Source organism: Dunckerocampus dactyliophorus, chromosome 15, assembly GCF_027744805.1.
Source record: "Dunckerocampus dactyliophorus isolate RoL2022-P2 chromosome 15, RoL_Ddac_1.1, whole genome shotgun sequence".
NCBI classification, from domain to species: Eukaryota; Metazoa; Chordata; class Actinopteri; order Syngnathiformes; family Syngnathidae; genus Dunckerocampus; species Dunckerocampus dactyliophorus.
The window spans coordinates 1,035,001-1,052,861 of NC_072833.1; the positions used below are offsets into that span (position 1 = coordinate 1,035,001).

The window sequence follows — 17,861 nt, forward strand, 5'->3', positions numbered from 1 at the left end:
CCCTGAGAGGTGTGGCGGGCACGCGTGCTCAATAAAATGCCGGCCTTTCACATTTAGGACGGTTAGGGAATGTTAGCTAAGCAAAAAGCCACTGAACTTTGGTGAGGATCTGATTACGGATGTTGAAATGACCCCATTCTGTCCCGTGCAGGAGGACGCCCGCGCCGACGTTGTGGACTGTGTGGTGCGCGACATCCACAACAGCCAGTGCCTGCTCAACGTGGAGTACTCTGGCGCCACCTGCCCGCACGTCACAATCCAGTTTGGCGACACCAAGGACGACGTGGGCCTGGGGCTGGTCAAGGAGGGCCTGGTGATGGTGGACGTGCGCAAGGAGAAGCACCTGCAGAAGATGGTCAGTATCGTCTCGGGCTATCATGTTGTTGAGCCGTACCTTCCGCCCTCAATTGGCAGCCATTTTCTCAAGCGGCGCAGCAAGCATAGCTCATTTACTCCCCTCCCTATTATGCTAATTTCCCCCTGCGGACTCCCCGCCACTCCGTATATTATTAAGATAAAGAAAAATGTAGGACTTGTACGCTGCGCGCAATTACACCCGGCTAACGCCCTCCGATATCAGTCACTCTGCCACTTGTTTAAGAACGTAAAGGCGTAAAGTAATGGAGAAATATGAGCGCCAGCGTCTAATTGCTCATAAACATTTCAAAATGCTCATTCTTAGAAATGATCGGCTGTCTTTTCGCCACAATCCGTCACACTCGGGAGTGCGCAGATGAAAGCACTTTGCGCCTCGCAGTCAGTCAATAAATCCCTTTGCATCATTGTTCTGACCTCTGAACCCCTAAGAGAAGCCAGCAGATCATTATGTAGTGCGGAGGTAATGGACTTTATAGACAAAAGACGCCGATGAAAACCTCCCAGCAAAAAGGCCTAATAGGCTTATGGACTGCACACATTTGGCTTTTGTTGCATCTAATGCTTTCTCTTTAGTATTCCACATCGTGTCTGAAGCCCAACAACACCACCCCCCCATTCCCTCACCGGCATTTTTCATCTGGAGAAAGCTTAACAAGCCGCAGTGGTGCCGACGCGCTTACAAGTGCGTGTTAAGAGTAAGCTGTGCTGCGCTGCCGCTCGCTGGTAATTTCCACGCTGCTTCCCGCCTCCAAAGATCTGCCAAATTTTATACGCCGCAAAAAGAAAAATCAGGCCACTTGGAACCTTTTAAATCTCATCCATACCGCTCCTGATGCACGCTTGAGAGTTCTCAGACGGTGAGAAGAGGGCAGCCAGAAGCCAACCAGACTGTGAACTGTGGCATCGCTACTATGACTCAGAGTTGCCAACCGTCCCTTGACAAACACAATCAAACAGAATGAGGTGCTTTATGATGGTTACTCTATCACAGGGGTCTCCAACTGGTAGCTCGTGAGCGAACAAAAGACAATCTGGTCCGTCAGGCCTGCCAACAAGGTGTCCCTTATTTATTTTGTTGCAAATTTTCAGACCCCGTTAAGGACTTGGCAGTCGTAATGTTCCACTCGGCGTGTTTAACAGGGCGAGAACCACTCGGGTTCTTTCATTTTTCAACTGTCAAATAACAATTTTGAGTCAAAAAGTCAGTTGAACTCATTTAATTGCAGCCATTTTTCAAAAGACAAGCCTTCAGTACCGATGATGTCGGCTGATCTTTCAAGGCCCACAGATATGAACATGGAACCTACCAAAAGAAGCAGGAGACTCAGAACAAAAAGTTTGTGTCTACCTTTCTCCGTTTTTTAGCAATCAGCAGTAGAACATAGGTAAGTTTCAGGAAAATATCAGACCCTGACTAAAAAATGGCACAAAACCTGCCTTTTGTGAAAAGATACATTTCAAGCAGAACTTTGCTGTTACGACAGCTGAAATACCTGAACAACTATACCAACATAAACACAACAAATGGTTGTTTTACATCAGAATAACCATTTATTTACAAATATAACACCCTACAATGAACAGGGTGTATTTGTTCCAAGTGAAAGGTCTTGTGATCGTGTGTTATTTCTATGAACAAGTGCAAATATGCTGGATTACTTACCCAAAACAGTGGAAAATATTCCATTCCTAACTGTAAGTTTAAAAAGCGTCGCTTGTATTGATCCGCCCTGGAAAATACTTGGGAACCCTGACAATTCTGAATTATGAGTATCAGTCAAAGAGAAACTATTCACTGCAGTCGATCACTAAGGAGACTATGAGTACTTGTAGTACGATTGCAAAAACATGCAGCATATTTTAAAGTTAGAATTCAAGCACGTGCATCAGCGCTGAGCCAGGAAACTTCATCGTCTTCGCTCTTTCTCTCTCTCTCTCTCTCCTCCTCCCTCTCTCCCTCCCTCGTCTCATGGTTTAAGTGACTTTTGTCATTTGTCTCGTCTTTGATCGTTAGCCGTTTCGCCGCCGATGCCGGGAACGTTGTAATGTCCTGCGCCAAACACGGCGTAACAGATGGGCCGCCGTTAGGCCGTCGCACTCGAACGACTCTCGCCAGCCAGCCAGTCCGTCACGAGCGCACTGAAGGTTAACGCCGGTGTCCTGTTTGGGCGCACCATATGGACAGTAATATATAAACGAATGATGTGACATTAATATTTGCAAAGTAAAGACACTGTGGCCTTTATGCTAACCACCCAGAGGTGTCCATGCGCCATAAAGCACTGGATTCAAGTAGAAGGGGCGTTTTGTCCTACAAAAGCCAACGCTATGGGAACTGGTGTACATAGCGCTGATGTCCTGTACGTGTGATTAGTGTGCACGCAGCATCCAGCAGATGCGGCATCCTGATATCAAGATTAATCCCTCCTGCATCTGGCGCAGCATGTGTAGTTGTAGTGCACCTGCTGCACGGCACTCCAAGCAGATGGACACTATTTACTGTTATGCTGTGCTTACAACATTTCAAGGCTGCCGCTGCTTCATGGAGAGGATGGTACACCATTGTGGCGCATCAACGCTGGCCCCGCCACATGCTTTAGATGGCATCTTGAGAAAACACGGCTTTTTTTTTGTCTTTTCAACACATCATCAGTGTCCAAAGGGCAGACCGAGGGCCGTTTGTGGCCCGCGGCTGTTTTTTTATTAGCGCCCCACACATTCTAAAAATACAGGAAAAAATAAATTACAAATTAGCAGTAATTTTACACAAATTAAGTCAAAATTTTAATAGAAAAAGTTTCGCATTATTATGAAAAAAAAGTCATTTAGTAGCATAAAATGTAAATATATTAAAAATGTTATTTAATCCATATATATATATATACACATACATACATACATATACACATACATACATATATATATATATATATATATATATATATATATACATATATATATATATATACGTATATATATATATATATATATATATACGTATATATATATATATATATATATACACATACATATATATATATATATACACATATATATATACATATACATATATATACACATATCTCTCTCTCTCTCTCTCTCTCTCTCTCTCTCTCTCTCTCTCTCTCTCTCTCTATATATATATATATATATATATATATATATATATATATACAGACCCTTAAAATTAGAATACTGTGAAGAAATCACCATGTACTTCTCAGTTTTTGCAGGAAAAAAAAGAAAGAAATTAGGATCACATCAAATCAATCAAAATATGGTACTTTCAAAACGATATGTCAATCTTCAATACTTGGTTGGGAATCCCTTTGCCTTAATCACTGCCTCGATGCCACGTGGCATTGAAGCAATCAGCCTGTGGCATTGCCTGGGAGTTATGGAAGCCCAGATTTCCTTGATGCTTGCTGTCAGCTCTTCTTTGTTGTTGGGTCTGGTGCCCCTCATGTTCCTCTTGAGAATACCCCATAGATTCTCAATGGGGTTTAGGTCCGGTGAGTTGGCTGGCCAGTCAAGCACTGTGATGGCATGGGCATCAAACCAGGTTTTGGTGCTTCTGGCGGTATGGGCAGGGACCAGGTCCTGCTGGAAGATGAAATCTGCATCTCCATACAGATCCTCAGCAGAAGGAATCATGAAGTCCTCTAAAACATTCTGGTAGACTGTTGCGGTGACCTTGGAGTTAAGAAAGCAGAGTTTACCAACACCTGCACCGGACATTGCACCCCAAATCATGACGGACTGTGGATATTTCACACTGGACCTCAGGCAGCTTGGGTTCTGTTCCTCACCCGTCTTCCTCCAAACCCTTGGACCTTGATTCCCAAATGAAAGGCACACTTTACTTTCATGGGAAAAGAGGACCTTGGACCACTGGCCAACAGTCCAGTCCTTCTTCTCCTTGGCCCAGTGGAGACGCTTCCTACGTTGGCTCAGGTTCAGAAGTGGCTTGACCCGAGGAATCCGACAGTTGTAGCCCATCTCCCGGATGCGTCTGAATGTGGTGGTTTTTGAAGCTGTGACTCCCGCCTCATTCCACTCTTTCTGGCTCTCTGCCAGATTCTTGAATCTTCCCTGTTTGATAATCCGCTGAAGCCCACGGTCATCTCTTTTGCTGGTGCATCTTCTCCTGCCACATTTTGCCCTTCCTCTAGACTTTCCATTGATATGCTTGGACACAGCACTCTGTGAACAACCAGCCTCCTTAGCTATGAACTTTTGTGGCTTACCCATCCTATGGAGGGTATCAATGATGGTCTTCTGGCCAGTTGTCATGTCTGCAGTCTTCCCCATATTGAACCGAAATGAGACAATTGAACCAAACTGAAGCAATTTAATGACACCTGGAGAAGCCTGTGCAGGTGATTTGAGTTTAGTAGATGATTAGTGTGTGACACTCACTTTAAAACATTCATGCCCTGCAAAATTTGGGCTGATTTCTTCACAGTATTCTAATTTTTTGAATTCCTGTTTTCGTGGGTTTAATGAGCTGGAAGCCCAAATTATGTAAATATAAACAAATAAACACTTGAAATCGTTGAAATTGTGGGCCCTGAATCTGTAATCTATGAAAGTTTAACTTTTTGAATGGAATTATGGAAATTAAACAACTTTTCCATGACATTCTAATTTTTTGGAAAGTGTCTGTATATATATATGTGTGTGTGTGTGTGTGTGTGTGTGTGTATATATATATATATATATATATATATATAGAAAATGAGAAACAAACACAATCAATAAAGCTGTCGGTTTTGGAACATTAGGTTGGGGAAAAGTTCTAATATTATGAGAATAAAGTCAAAATATTCCAAGAATACAAGACGAAAGTTGAAATATTTGGAAAATTACTTTAAAAAAAAAAAAAGCAACAGCCGAAATTGTAAAAAAAACCAGCAAAAATGTTACGAGAAAGTAAAAATATTGAGACAAAAAAGTTCTATTTTAATGGTAAAAATAAGCTATTTTACAAGAAATTTCACAAGGATGAAGTCAAAATATTGAGAGAAAAAAAATGTCATGGAATGAGGGAAAGAAGTTGCAATTTTCACAGAAGAAACTTGGAATGTTTTAGGGAAAAATGTCATCTTAGTAACATTTCACTGATGTGACAAAGGCGAGATGCATTTTCTTGTTTTTCATGAAATATATCCAACTTCTTAGCAAGTGGCCCTTGCATTCATGGATGTTTCAGTGTGTGGCCCTCACTGGAAAAGTGTGGAAACCCCTGAATGAAATGGTCTTTCAAAGACCAGTCGTTCTCTCAGTAAATAAACATGAAGGAAAAGCAGCACCGCCTGAGGCTGAGCGCTAAGCCGCTCCGCATTGCATGCGCAACTCTACTGCAATAAGTACTGATTGCTGATATGTATGAGTATGTATGTGAGTATGTATGTATTGCTGATATGTATGAGTATGTATGTGAGTACGTCCAGGCCGTGTATTGATGCCCTAACTTTGCCAGCCCGCCCGAGGGAACCCCACCCCATTCACTGTACCCAGCCTGAGACCCAATTAGAACGGATCCATTGCTTGCATACCTTGCTGGTCTCATTTGGTCTTCAGAGCTGCTTCTATTTCTATTTCTATTTCTATTTCTATTTCTAGTACTAGTTCTAGTTCTAGTTCTATTTATTTGCCAAATCGGATTAAATTCCAAGTGTGTCCAAAGTGGGCAATGATTTTTGCTGGAATGCGCTGCCATGTTGGGCTGGAAAACCTGTGAAATGAGTGAGACAGGAATGAACTATGGATGGCAAAAAGTAGTGGAACCCCCAACTAGATAAGACACATTGGAATTCCAACTTGACCAGTAGACCTGGCAACGTGAGAGCTAATCCCTCCCTCCTTCCCGACCTGAGACTCTCCTAATGAATCCTGTACTTGTGGCAGAGTGGATGTACTAAGCTATCCTTAAATTGTCTTGGCACCGTCAGCGCTGCACTGCTACCGTGGCACGTTGCCCGACTGGCACACACTGACACTCACCGGCTCACTTTATCTCTCTTCATCCGTCCTAATGCCCCCCCCTCATCCCGAGACCACCACGTCCTAACTTTCGCTTCCTCCCGTCACCTCCAATCTCTGCACTGCCCACCGCTTCCTTGTCGACTCTTTGTTGGCTTCTGAGCATTTGAATTTAGTCTCTCTCTCTCTCATTATTCATGCCATATTCATTTTCATGCTTAAAAATCCTTAATACAGGCAAAAAATAAGTAAAATTGGCTCAAATATGCATTTTTTGTTGTTGTTTTTTTACTGTATTCAAGCACAAAACAGCGTGATTTGTTAATGAACTTTTGAAAAACCATGATAGAGTGAAGACGCAAACTTGGAAGTGCGTAGTGGCGAGGGATTCCTGTCCACACACAGTCGCCATGTTCTATCGTGTTTGACAAATGTGTGAAGATCTCCATTAAGAATGAAAGCCGCTACTGTAATTACCCAATAGCCCCTTGGGAAATGTCATTCCACTGTATTCACACTCCTGTCTTTGCTATGACTGCCGCGTGTGTGAAAAGCTTTGAGGGGGGGACAAATACTGTCAACCCTCCCCTCCCCTCCCCTCCGTCCCGCCAGCCCCGCCGCCACCCAAAACCAGTTTGTATGCCTTTTATTTGTTCACTGGTGCCGTCATCTTCCTTCCCGCTCGTTGCTTAAGAGTCCCCAGCGTATCATGGAGTTCCTCGGCAGCCTAATTGTGCTAATGGGCGGTTGAAACGACGCTGCGAAACAGGAACAGAGTGAGAATGGGTTAAGTACATGTGTGGAATCCATACAGGAAATGAGCAAAGGCGTGGCACATATAGGGACGCCTCCAGGGATGCTGTGTTCCATTTATCACAGCTGGATTATGTGTGTCCAGCTTTGTTCTGTTGCTTTGCCACATGGGAATGTTGACATTTTTAGCATTTCAGTTGACAAATGAGTCCATTTTGTTGTTTAAACTTTACATTCAGGAGTAACGACGATTCACTTCTAAAGGATTGTATTTTAAAATGTTCTTGAAAGGAACTGCAGGAACTGCCACTACAAAGTTAGCGTCAGAAGTGGGATCTATTATGTTCCTCAGATTTAAAAAAAAAAAAAAAAAAAAAAAAAAGTGGACCTTTTTGAATACCAACTTTGATGACTTCATTGCCCACCTTCCAAAACCAGTTTGCCTCTTACATATTTTTATACGGAACCAGTAATGTTGACCCTGGAGTATGGATTTTGTTTTACAAAAACGTGGCGGACTAGCGTTAATGTTGTGGAAAAAGTGGGTAGTTTGAGTTCTATTCAAGATTTCATAATAGATGTCAGACTAGAGGCAGCAGCAAGCCCATCATGGATCCTGCCCTTAAGAATTTGGTGTCAGAAGTGGGATCAGTTATGTTTCATAGGTACAAAAAACATATATACGTATTTTTGAATGCCAACTTTGATGACTTCATTGCCCACCTTCCAAAACCAGTTTGCCTCGTACATATTTTGATATGGAAGCCATAATGTTGACCCTGGAGTATATGGATTTTTGTTCTACAAATACGTAGAGGACTAGCGTTAATCTTGGAAAAGGTGGGTAGTTTGCGTTTTATTCAAGATTTAATTATAGATGTCAGACTAGAGGCAGCAGCAAGCCCATCATGATCCTGCCCCCAAACCCCCCTCCCAACACATTCTCCAGCATGTCATCTATAAATGGCTTTTAGCTCTTTTCCGGAACACCAATTGACAGGCTTTTCAGGTCGCTGCCCTCCTCCTGTTCAACGCCAGTGCCTGTCACAGCCCATCAAGAGAAACACCCCCCCGCCCCACACTCCTCATCCACCCTAAAAAACACCACGGGGGCTCACAAACACACACATGGAGTGAGCTTCATGGATGTTGGACAGCGTGACCGCTTTCCACCAATGGCTCAATACCTCATTTACAAGCTGCAGTTGGAGTTGGGGGGGCTTTTAATGGACATTTTCTGCTTGCCTGCTATTGACCACACACACACATCGTTGTCTCCCCCCCTCCCGCCACTGCCACTGCTTTGAAGGCCCTTTGGACATGTCCCCGCTGACCCCCCACCTCTTTTCAAACACAACTTTATCCACACTAACTGAAACCCCTCCTCTCCTGAGCCACTGCACACACAAAGTTTCACCAAATTTCACCAAACTAGCCAAGTACACCACATGGTGGCGCTGTCACTGGACTAAATAAGTCAGACTGACCAGCAGAAAACCAACTGTAACTTTAGGGTTGTAAGCTGAATCACCCCTAAATTTGGTACATACCTTCAAGGAAAAGTGCAAATTTTGCCCATCATCCACAATCCAAACTCACACGTCACATTCTCTCTTCTGTGTATTCTAAAGATCTAAAAAGAGCTAAAAAGAGGCAGCTCATTAGTGCACATAATGGGACGTACCTAGTCTGCCTAGAAAGCCCGTGATTAAAACACCTCCAAAAAGCTCCAACCAGGTTTAGTGTTTTCTGTCCCAGCTGTGAGCATGTAGTAACGGGTACATTCATGGTAACATGTCATGCTTACAGTACTTTGACTTATTCTGCTCCTTTTAAGCATTAGCGGAATTTCCTTCCTGGGTGCATTGATTTCACATAGCAACACAGAAAGGAACGCTACACCTGGCGTCAAAACCAAAACACAGCGGCGGCGGCGGCGCCATTATGTAGCGTTACCTCTGGCCTGAGGCATTGTGTGTGAGTGTGTGGTGAAGCTAGTTGCTAGCTGGCTTGCAGCTAGCCGGTGTGGAGTGGCGTAAAGTAGTTCTTGGGCATAACAATGGGAATAACAACAACAATAATAATAATAACTGAGTGAATGAAATGAGTGAAATCGGCTGATACCGAACACGTAGATGAAGTGTAAATGTTTAATATCAGGGGTCACCAGCGTTTTTCTTTCTGAAAATGAAAATGGCCAAGAGCCACTCATTTCTTTTCATAGCTTATTTCAAGGCAAACAAAGCCAACGTGCTTGTTTGACCACAACATGAGCAACGTGCTGCTGTCCACAACTCACCTTTTCTATTTCACAATGCGCTTCTTTCTCGTCTTCTCACATTATTCACTGAAGAGCTGAATGAAAAGCAGGCTCGCAGGCGCCTCGTGTGGTGGTGGGGGCTCACGTTGGTGATATATGACATGAAAGGGGAACCATCAAATTTAGACAAAAACAAATCTGACTTACTTTTTCAAAACCACTGGTGAAACTTAGAGCATCAGGTGTCGTCTTTAAGGAGACTTTAAACGCGAGAGCAGCTTGATGGCGCTCCAGCAGGACCCCCAGGCAGTCAGCAAACCCGGTCTCCTCCACCACCGCCGACGGCCGGCCATCCGGTCCGATGAATCCAACCACTTTTTGGGCTGTCTGCCTTAGACCTCCAACTACCATGCACACACGGGCACATGTCCCGCGTTTTGGCTAATTAGCCTCTGGCCGACCGATGATCACATCGCAAGCCACAAAAACTCACCACACGCTGCCAAGTGCCCGCCCCCCAAATGCCGCACTAAACTAAAGCTTTTTAAGATATTTGCTGTAGCATGTTTTGCAGGCTGCAAAACTTGTATCACTTCCACAACGACAGGAAGTCCCACACGGCAGACTGCGTGTTTTGGCTTTGTGAAGGGAACGTGGACGGGAGACGGTCACAACAGGCTGGATGCCACACTGGGGGCCGAGCTGATCTGGAAAGGTGATTGGCATTAAAAAAGCTGTGCTTTCTCACGGAAATCAGCGTTTTTTTCCAGAAGGCTTTATAGGTGGAATAGGTGTGTCTCATGACGTGCATTCTTAGCTGCCTCTTTTTAGCTGTTTTTCTATCTTTAGAAGAGAAAAGAGAAAGACGTGTGTGCATGTGTCACATAAGGATTGTGAATGATGGCAAAGATTCCAAAACAAGTGCTTTTCCTTTAAGGGGACTGATGAGCACATGTGAGTGAAACTTGAACAAGATTGGTTTAAAAACACGGCCGCCTCTTTGCAGAGGCACGGGCGGAGCTGAATGGGCAACTATTTGTCTCCAAGTCACTGGGCATTTGTCTCATGAGGATGTCAGGATTCCATGCATTCTGCTTGCATTCCACAGCATTTGGAGGGGGGCGCCACAGATGTCTACCTGGAAGTGCATTGATGGTGTGTCCTTGCTGGTTAACCGGCCATGTTTGTGTTGTTGTGGACTTTTCCCCGTGCCCGTGAGAAGGGGGCTAGTCCAGAATATTCCCTCTCATTTGTTCAGCTTGCATGTATGTCCTCGCGTTTGGATACTGTGAGCACATGCCGGTGGGCTTGTCATCGCACATTCCCACCAGAGCGCCTGATCCCCCCCAACAGCCACGCTGAGGCCCAGTGTACCTCTGACGGCCCCAAATAAACATTAGCTCTCGTTCTTTTACAAAGAAGAAGGACCGTTGGACAGAAAATAGACAGTTGTTTCTGATGAAAAATGGCAGCCTCGCTTGTTCGTCTATTAAAATGGCGCTTGGAACACATCAGCGCCGTCATGCTTGGCCCACGGCTGACATCAAACCGCTTCCCCGCGAGGAAGCTTCTCGCCCAAAATCCTCCCCGCCGGCCTTGCAGTATTAATGCGCTGCCATGTTGAATGACAGACATCTCCCAGGACCGCGCTTCAGTGCACAGCGCCGACTACACGGCAACTCCAAATGATTTAATTTACAGGCATCAGCGTCGCGCTTGTGTTGCGCCGAAGCCTTCTGACGGCAACTTGTCAGGTTGCGGGAGTCGATGGGAGACCAAGATGGCAGCAGAAGAGGAGAAAGAAGATGTAATGAGGATGGCCATCAGGACAAGAAGGGGGGGGTTGTATTTGGTTGGCTGGAGATGGGCCGCTCATGTCTGGGAGTGTCTGATCGTCATCGCTGCTAATGAGGGCGCTCCACGTGCGAGCTGGCCTCATTGTTCCCTCGACGCGCCGCTGGCTTTCCACTCTGGCCGCAACTTTCATAAGCCACTTGCTTCTTGTACAAAATCTGCTTTCAAATCGAGGAAAAAAAAAAATCCTACGCACCAACCGCCACACTGATTTGTCACTTTGGCGCCGTCCTCGACAGAACGCCACCTGGGCACAGCACACGGCGAAAGATGCCACACGTCTGTCACTCGTCTTGCGATGCTTCTTGTCCTCGTTAAACAACTTTGCACTAATCAGAAGCCCGCCCCCCCACCAAACATGACATGTGTGGGACATATGGGAGCACCGTAGGTCATCCAGACGCGCACGCTGTCACCCGCACTCTTTGCTCGTGTTATAACCGAGCAGCACGGCGTGCACGGTGCGCACGTAGCATCGTAGCAACACAACCCGACAATCTGAACAAAGTGTCAGAAGAAGTATCATCTCTGGACAGGAAACACTTCTAGCCTGGCTAACTTCCTGTTGCCAGCATGCCTTGTGGCTCATAACTGAGTAGAAAATAGTATTGGTTTGCATGAATGTTACTTATTTGCTTATGTTACTTATTTCAATGCCCGCATGCAGTCGTCCCTCGCAATATCCCGCTTCCATAATCGCTCCCTGGCGATATCAGTTTTTCAAAAATGATTCAATTGCTGTTTGGTGGCAGACTACGGTCTATTAGTCCAAACTAAAATTAATCCGTTTTCAAATGAGTTAATCATGATTAATCCACATTTGTAACCATTTTCAGTGTATTTTATGAAGAGAGAGACTTCTTTGTATCTATGAGCAGCGCCATTGAACTGGAGATCAGCTACAATGTATTCGCCTAACACTTGTCTCTTTAATTGTAGCAGAACAGCTGAATCACGCTTGAAGAGTGTGATGAAGAGCAATAAAAAACAAAACACAAAACATGAATTCACGTTGAGTGTCTGAGAATACTTGAATGCAGCAAATTGTGTTTCTATGTTAGTGCGTGATGAGATGATCCACTTAACACCGCATGATGGAGTGGACATAATGTTCTCCTCCCATTCCGTGTGGAAGTGGTAGCTTTTTGGCTGAAATACATTCAAAGCTAACTGGTTAGCGCTCTACATAAGAAGAATCTGTCACAATTTGCTTTATTCACATACAAGAAACGCGTCTGAGTTGTCACTTCATTTTCTTGACTTGAGTGTTTACAGCTGAGGTTCGTACGTCAAGATAAGGGTGGAGAAAAGTGCTATTTTGACTTGAATCATCACTATTTTGTAGTTCAGTAGTGACTTTGGTATTGCTTAAATAGTAGAAATGCACCTCGTCGTCTCCTTGCTTTTCTTGTGTGTGTTTGTCGCCATGGAGCCATCATGGCCTCCCTGCCGAGCCCTTTACAAAAGACAAGGATCGGCGGAGCTGTCAAGAACCCAAGGACCGCGTCAAGCGCCAGGATGGGACGCCCTCCTCCCCCACCTCGCGTTCACCGAGAAAGAGGGTCGCCGCGTGGGCTCCAAGATGGCGGCGAGGATCATCAGCGCTCATTGTGCTGCCTTGCTCTTTTCTTTATGGCGACATCTGCCCAATGGCGCCAGGATGCCACCCCCCCCCCCCCCCCCCACCCACCCCCCCCCCCCCCCCACACCCCCCCCACAACACACACACACAAAAACAACAACACAAATCTCTTGGATTTGGCATTGATGGATGACTCGTGCAGCCTTTGCAACTTTCCCCCTCTCGGCGTGTGCGCTCGTACTCATCTTAACATCTGGCGCTCTTTTTGTGGCGCGTGCACGTGAAGCGTGAATGCCAGCACTTCTTCTAAGACACAATCGAGCCATTATGCATTCTTCTATTTCAATTGCAGAACGAACTGCATGTACAGAAGCCATGAAGGACACTCGAAGGCTAACTCGCTAACCCCCCATCCTCTATTAGTCATCAGCGGTTCATTCAGTGAGGCTAAAAGGCTGTTCTTGCAGAAGCAGTCAATATGTTCCACGCTGTGCTCGCCTTTCTTCTTCTCCTTTTATTCCCTCTCTGCAGTTTACTTGTCCGAGACAAACACTTCCTGTACACGCTATTATAAGTATCTTGGTGTCAGAAGGGGGATCCACAAGTATTTCAGCTACATTTAAAAAGGTCTGACTGAGCTTTTTAAGACAATTGAATGTGTCATTTTTCCATATTGATCCACTGATGCGGACTAAAAGTGGAAAACATGAAGGGATGATCTCTTAAAGCACCGACCTTTGACTGGTTGTTATTCCAGAACATCCCCGACTCGACACAAAGAGCGTTCTATTCTACATGACCCGTACAATATGACGACACGCTTCACTTATTGTGGGAATCACTGGAACTCATTATGAGGAATTATGACATCATACTGAACGTTCGGCAAACGTTCCGCGAGGAGGGAAAAAAGGAACCATGGACACATCCAACCTTATCAGTCACCTGAAGCGCCAGCATCGCTACAACGGTGTTTTGAAAGCCTACGAAGACGCCACAAAGAAAGAAGCGGCCACCACGCTAACCGCCCTGGGTGACCAGCCCGATACCAGCTTTTGTCATCTAGTGAAGCCCGAGTCGCTGCTATTTGCCAACAAAAAGGGCGCATTCCTGCATACACTGATAGATGGAAATAAGGACGTGAGCTTCACTCCTGATTTATGGACACGGTGTTAGCCTGTTAGCTCGCAGTGGCTGGATCACTGTTGCCAGCTCCTCAGTAAGGAAAGTAGCTATTGGCTGTCGTAGAAGTCGCTAGATGACATCACTGACTAATTTGCATATTATTTGCATATCATGTTGGAACAGATGGTGTAGTAAAAAAGCATAACCTCGTAGGAGAGACAAAAACACCCTAATTATGTTTGCAACTACAAATAAACTTGTTTCTCAGTTGGCCATCATGTCATAAAAACATTTTAATATTTTATCCTGGCTAGCGCCTCTCAAAGTCTAGACAGCGTAATAATTACATCTGGACTCACCTCCAGCCTCCACCTCTTACCTTGGAGGTAGGACTACTTCTTCATTTCTCACTCATGCTTGTCTCATCACACGTTCCGACAGCTAAGTGAGCGAGTCCCAATGAGGACTGAGTGTAATGAGTCATTTCGTGAAGATGAAGAAACACGTACGTTTTAGATGTAAAACAGGCCGAGATCCACCCCGGCGGCATTGCATCTCGCCCATGTGTGATTCATGGACGCGTGGCGCTCTGCCGTGCTCCGCCGTGCTCTCTGTCCGCGGGAGCTGACTGTGTAATGACGGCTTGTGACTGCTTTGGGGCAGGGCGGCCCTCTCGGCAGCACCCGCTGCTGCTCAGTGACAACACAAACTGCAGATCAGTACGTGCTCTCACTTTTCAGTCCCCAAATACCAGAAAAAGTAGCTAGATTTGTCGCAAGTTGCTTTTGAGAAAATGTGTTGCCAAGAGGGTTTGGAATTTCACCAGATTTAGCGATGAAGTGGCCAAGTGGGCAACACCGGGCTGGATAAAAACAAAATAAAGGACAAGATGGCGGGTACAAGCAGCCCAAATGAGTTTTCTCCGTAGGGTGGCGGGGCTCTCCCTTAGAGATGAGGTGAGAAGCTCTGTCATCCAGGAGAAACTCGCAGTAGAAGCGCTGCTCCTCCACATTGAGATGAGTGGCTCGGGCATCTGGTCAGGATGCCTCCTGGACGCCTCTCTGGGCCGACCAGTAGGAGGCCTCGGAGGACCCAGGACACGTTGGAGAGAACGCCTCGGGATGCGCCGGGAGGAGCTGGACGAAGTTGGCGGGGAGATTCTAGAGACAGAACTGTTCTTGATTGTTGTTGTTTGTTTTATTTGATGTAATGGTGGAGATGCCAAATCTACAGGCACAGTTTGTCTAATCCACTTCGAGTCTCCTACTTCCAGCTTCCACACGTTAGTTAAATCTCATTTTAAAGCATTAATGGCTCTAAATAAGTTAGCGGTTGTTGGTATCACATCGGTCTTGAGACGTCTGTATCGGCTGGGAAAAGGTCCATGACCGTAGACAGTAGACAGCATGCTTGTGTTGTTCCACAGCCCTTTTCTGCTCACATGATGTCGTCTTATTTATTTGTCCCCGTAGGTGACGGAGTACCTGAACAGTCAAGAATCAGCCAAGAGTGCCAGGGTGAGTCCACATTCTAACTCTGCTGTGAATCCATTACGATGCTAATGACTCCTTTCCACACATTACCTGAGGGACGCTCGTCTTTCCTGCGATACTACACAGCCACGTATGGACGGTTGCCAGGTCCACAGTGTGGAAATGTGTGCCGAGGAGATAGAAACATGAATAGCAGGCACCACATAAGACGACCGCATGGCGTCCTGTGGGAGTGACGCTGAGGAAGAATAGTGGTAGTAGCGTGCCTTTTGAATATGTCCCAGTGTGTCCACACGCTGAAAGTCATCAGTGACACACTTTACACGCTACATCAAATCCTCCCATCTCTCCTAAAATGCTCATTAGTGCACCAAATATGAGAATAGATCAAACATGGCCTCCCTTACATAACCACCCATTCTTTGGCTGATTACCAAAGCTAGCTCATATAGCCACCGCCGCCTCCTGGCGTCCCGACTCGTCCATCGCTCTCACCTTTTTTTTTTGGTGCCCTGCTTTCTTTCAGGGTGTCTCTTAGCGTAGCATGCATAGCAGGAAGTGCCAGACTGGGGAGAGTGGAGGGGTGGAAAAAAAAACTAAAATATTGTTGGCTACAAACGCCTCATTGGTTCCTACTCTAATAACTAGCGCTAATTAGCACAAGCGCTAATTAGCTATGAATCACAGCATTAGCAGCCGAGCAGACAGCCTGTACTCACAAAAGCAGCGCTGCTTGAAAGTACTCACACTCACACTCACACAAATGTGTTAAACATTCCACCATGGCCACTCAGTGGGCTTTACCGTCTCTACGCTTGACCCCCATTGGCTGTGTCATGTGCCACTTTCCTGCCTCATCTGGTGCAAGATGAAATCCACAAACGACCATCCTTTTGTTTCTCATAGCAAGATAAAACCATTTGGAAGGAAAAGTCCACAAGAAGCAGCACTTCGTGGATTTGGGGGCACTGAATGAGCGCGTTACCCCCATGGTGCACTTTGAAGATACTCGCTAGAACATTCCATCGTGGCCACTAAATCTTCTTCTTTATTCCACCAGCTCAACATTTGGCGCTATGGAGACTTCCGCGCCGACGACGCAGACGAATTTGGCTACAGGCGCTAACGAGCGGGATTGAATTTTAAGGCAAAACAAAACAAGCAAAGAAAAAAACGACCATCCACAATCAACGCCATTCCAAAGACCACCGTGGACGTGGGGGGGGGACTCACTCTTTCCTTTTTAAATTGATGTTGCAAACATGTTTAAAAACAGCAAGAAAAAAAGCATGCTAGCTAGCCTGCCAATCATGTCTACTTGTGGCCGTCTTCCCCTCGAGATAGCAGGCCAGCTGTTACTACTCATCATGTGATGCTTTCGGCCAATCGTCTCCTCCCATCACTGCTTTTTCTTCAGGAAAGGACCGAGGAATGCTTGCAGAAAAACAAGAAAACAAATACAGTTCCATGCAAATGTGAGGAGGGTCAATGGATTTCTAGCAGAGATAAAGACAACAAAAAAGGTTCTTTTTTGTCTTGGGTGTAAATGTGTGGGATTTTTTTCGTGTTTTGTCGTCGAGTCGCACACTTTTATGAGCGCTAAAGCACGGAAGAAGAAGGTGTTTTTATCATCTCTATCTGTAAAGTTTACATTCTCTACACCGACGTCTTTTCTGTCCCCTCAATCAAGGACCTCTCGATTCTATTCCAAATCTCAATAAAAAAACAAAGTGCACACGTTTTCCTCTCCCTTATTTCACGAAGAGCAGAGGGATGTTGTGTTATTGGCTGTGTTTTATTGCTGTTGTCTTTTTGCCATGTAAATCCACTGCAGCGTCAACGCTCAACAATCTTTACAGCTCCAAAAAAACAAAAACCAAAACCCCCAACACGCCGTGCAGCGGCACTCGTAAACATTTAACACGAGTCGCCTTATAAATAAAAATAAATGCGGCGTTTCACGTGAAAGGAGTGTTGAGCGTAGATCACGTACGCTTTCATGTCGAGCGCGTCGCTTTAACGGCACAATTCATTCACCTAACGCCGCTCGCTCGCATCACGCCAGCTCAGGGCCAGCTTTGACGTGTACTGCTGCCTCGGGGGGGATATGAAGATAAAACAGCACACTAATGCATGTCTTTCTCTACCGTAGTCATCGTGATGGTTCACTTTAGGTTACTTTTTCTATTTTTCACCCATGAAAGTGCATAAAAAATGGCGCATCACCTTTTTGAATGTCTATTTTTCAAAACTTGATTTACTATTTCTATTTGTTTTACTTTGTGTGTTTACTTTATCTTTATCAATTTATTTTTCTTATCTTTTTTGAAGCTGTCTACTATTTTTAGTCTTAATTCTCTTCTTTTTTGGACTTTCTCACTTGTCTATACTGTATTAATATTTATAAAATATACATTTTTACCATATTAGT

At 45.2% G+C, this 17,861-nt stretch overlaps 1 protein-coding gene across 1 annotated transcript in view; it reads left to right on the plus strand.

Moving 5' to 3' along the window:
• The window catches only part of snd1 (staphylococcal nuclease and tudor domain containing 1), a 160,447-nt gene extending 142,989 nt beyond the window's left edge, over nt 1-17,458 (plus strand). Inside the window, exons 22-24 of the mRNA XM_054800418.1 lie at nt 152-355; nt 15,410-15,454; nt 16,491-17,458. Of these exons, the coding sequence (XP_054656393.1) occupies nt 152-355; nt 15,410-15,454; nt 16,491-16,556 (315 nt within the window). The 3' untranslated portion in view covers nt 16,557-17,458. The remainder of the gene's footprint in view (nt 1-151; nt 356-15,409; nt 15,455-16,490) is intronic.
• The last annotated feature ends 403 nt before the right edge of the window (nt 17,459-17,861 follow it).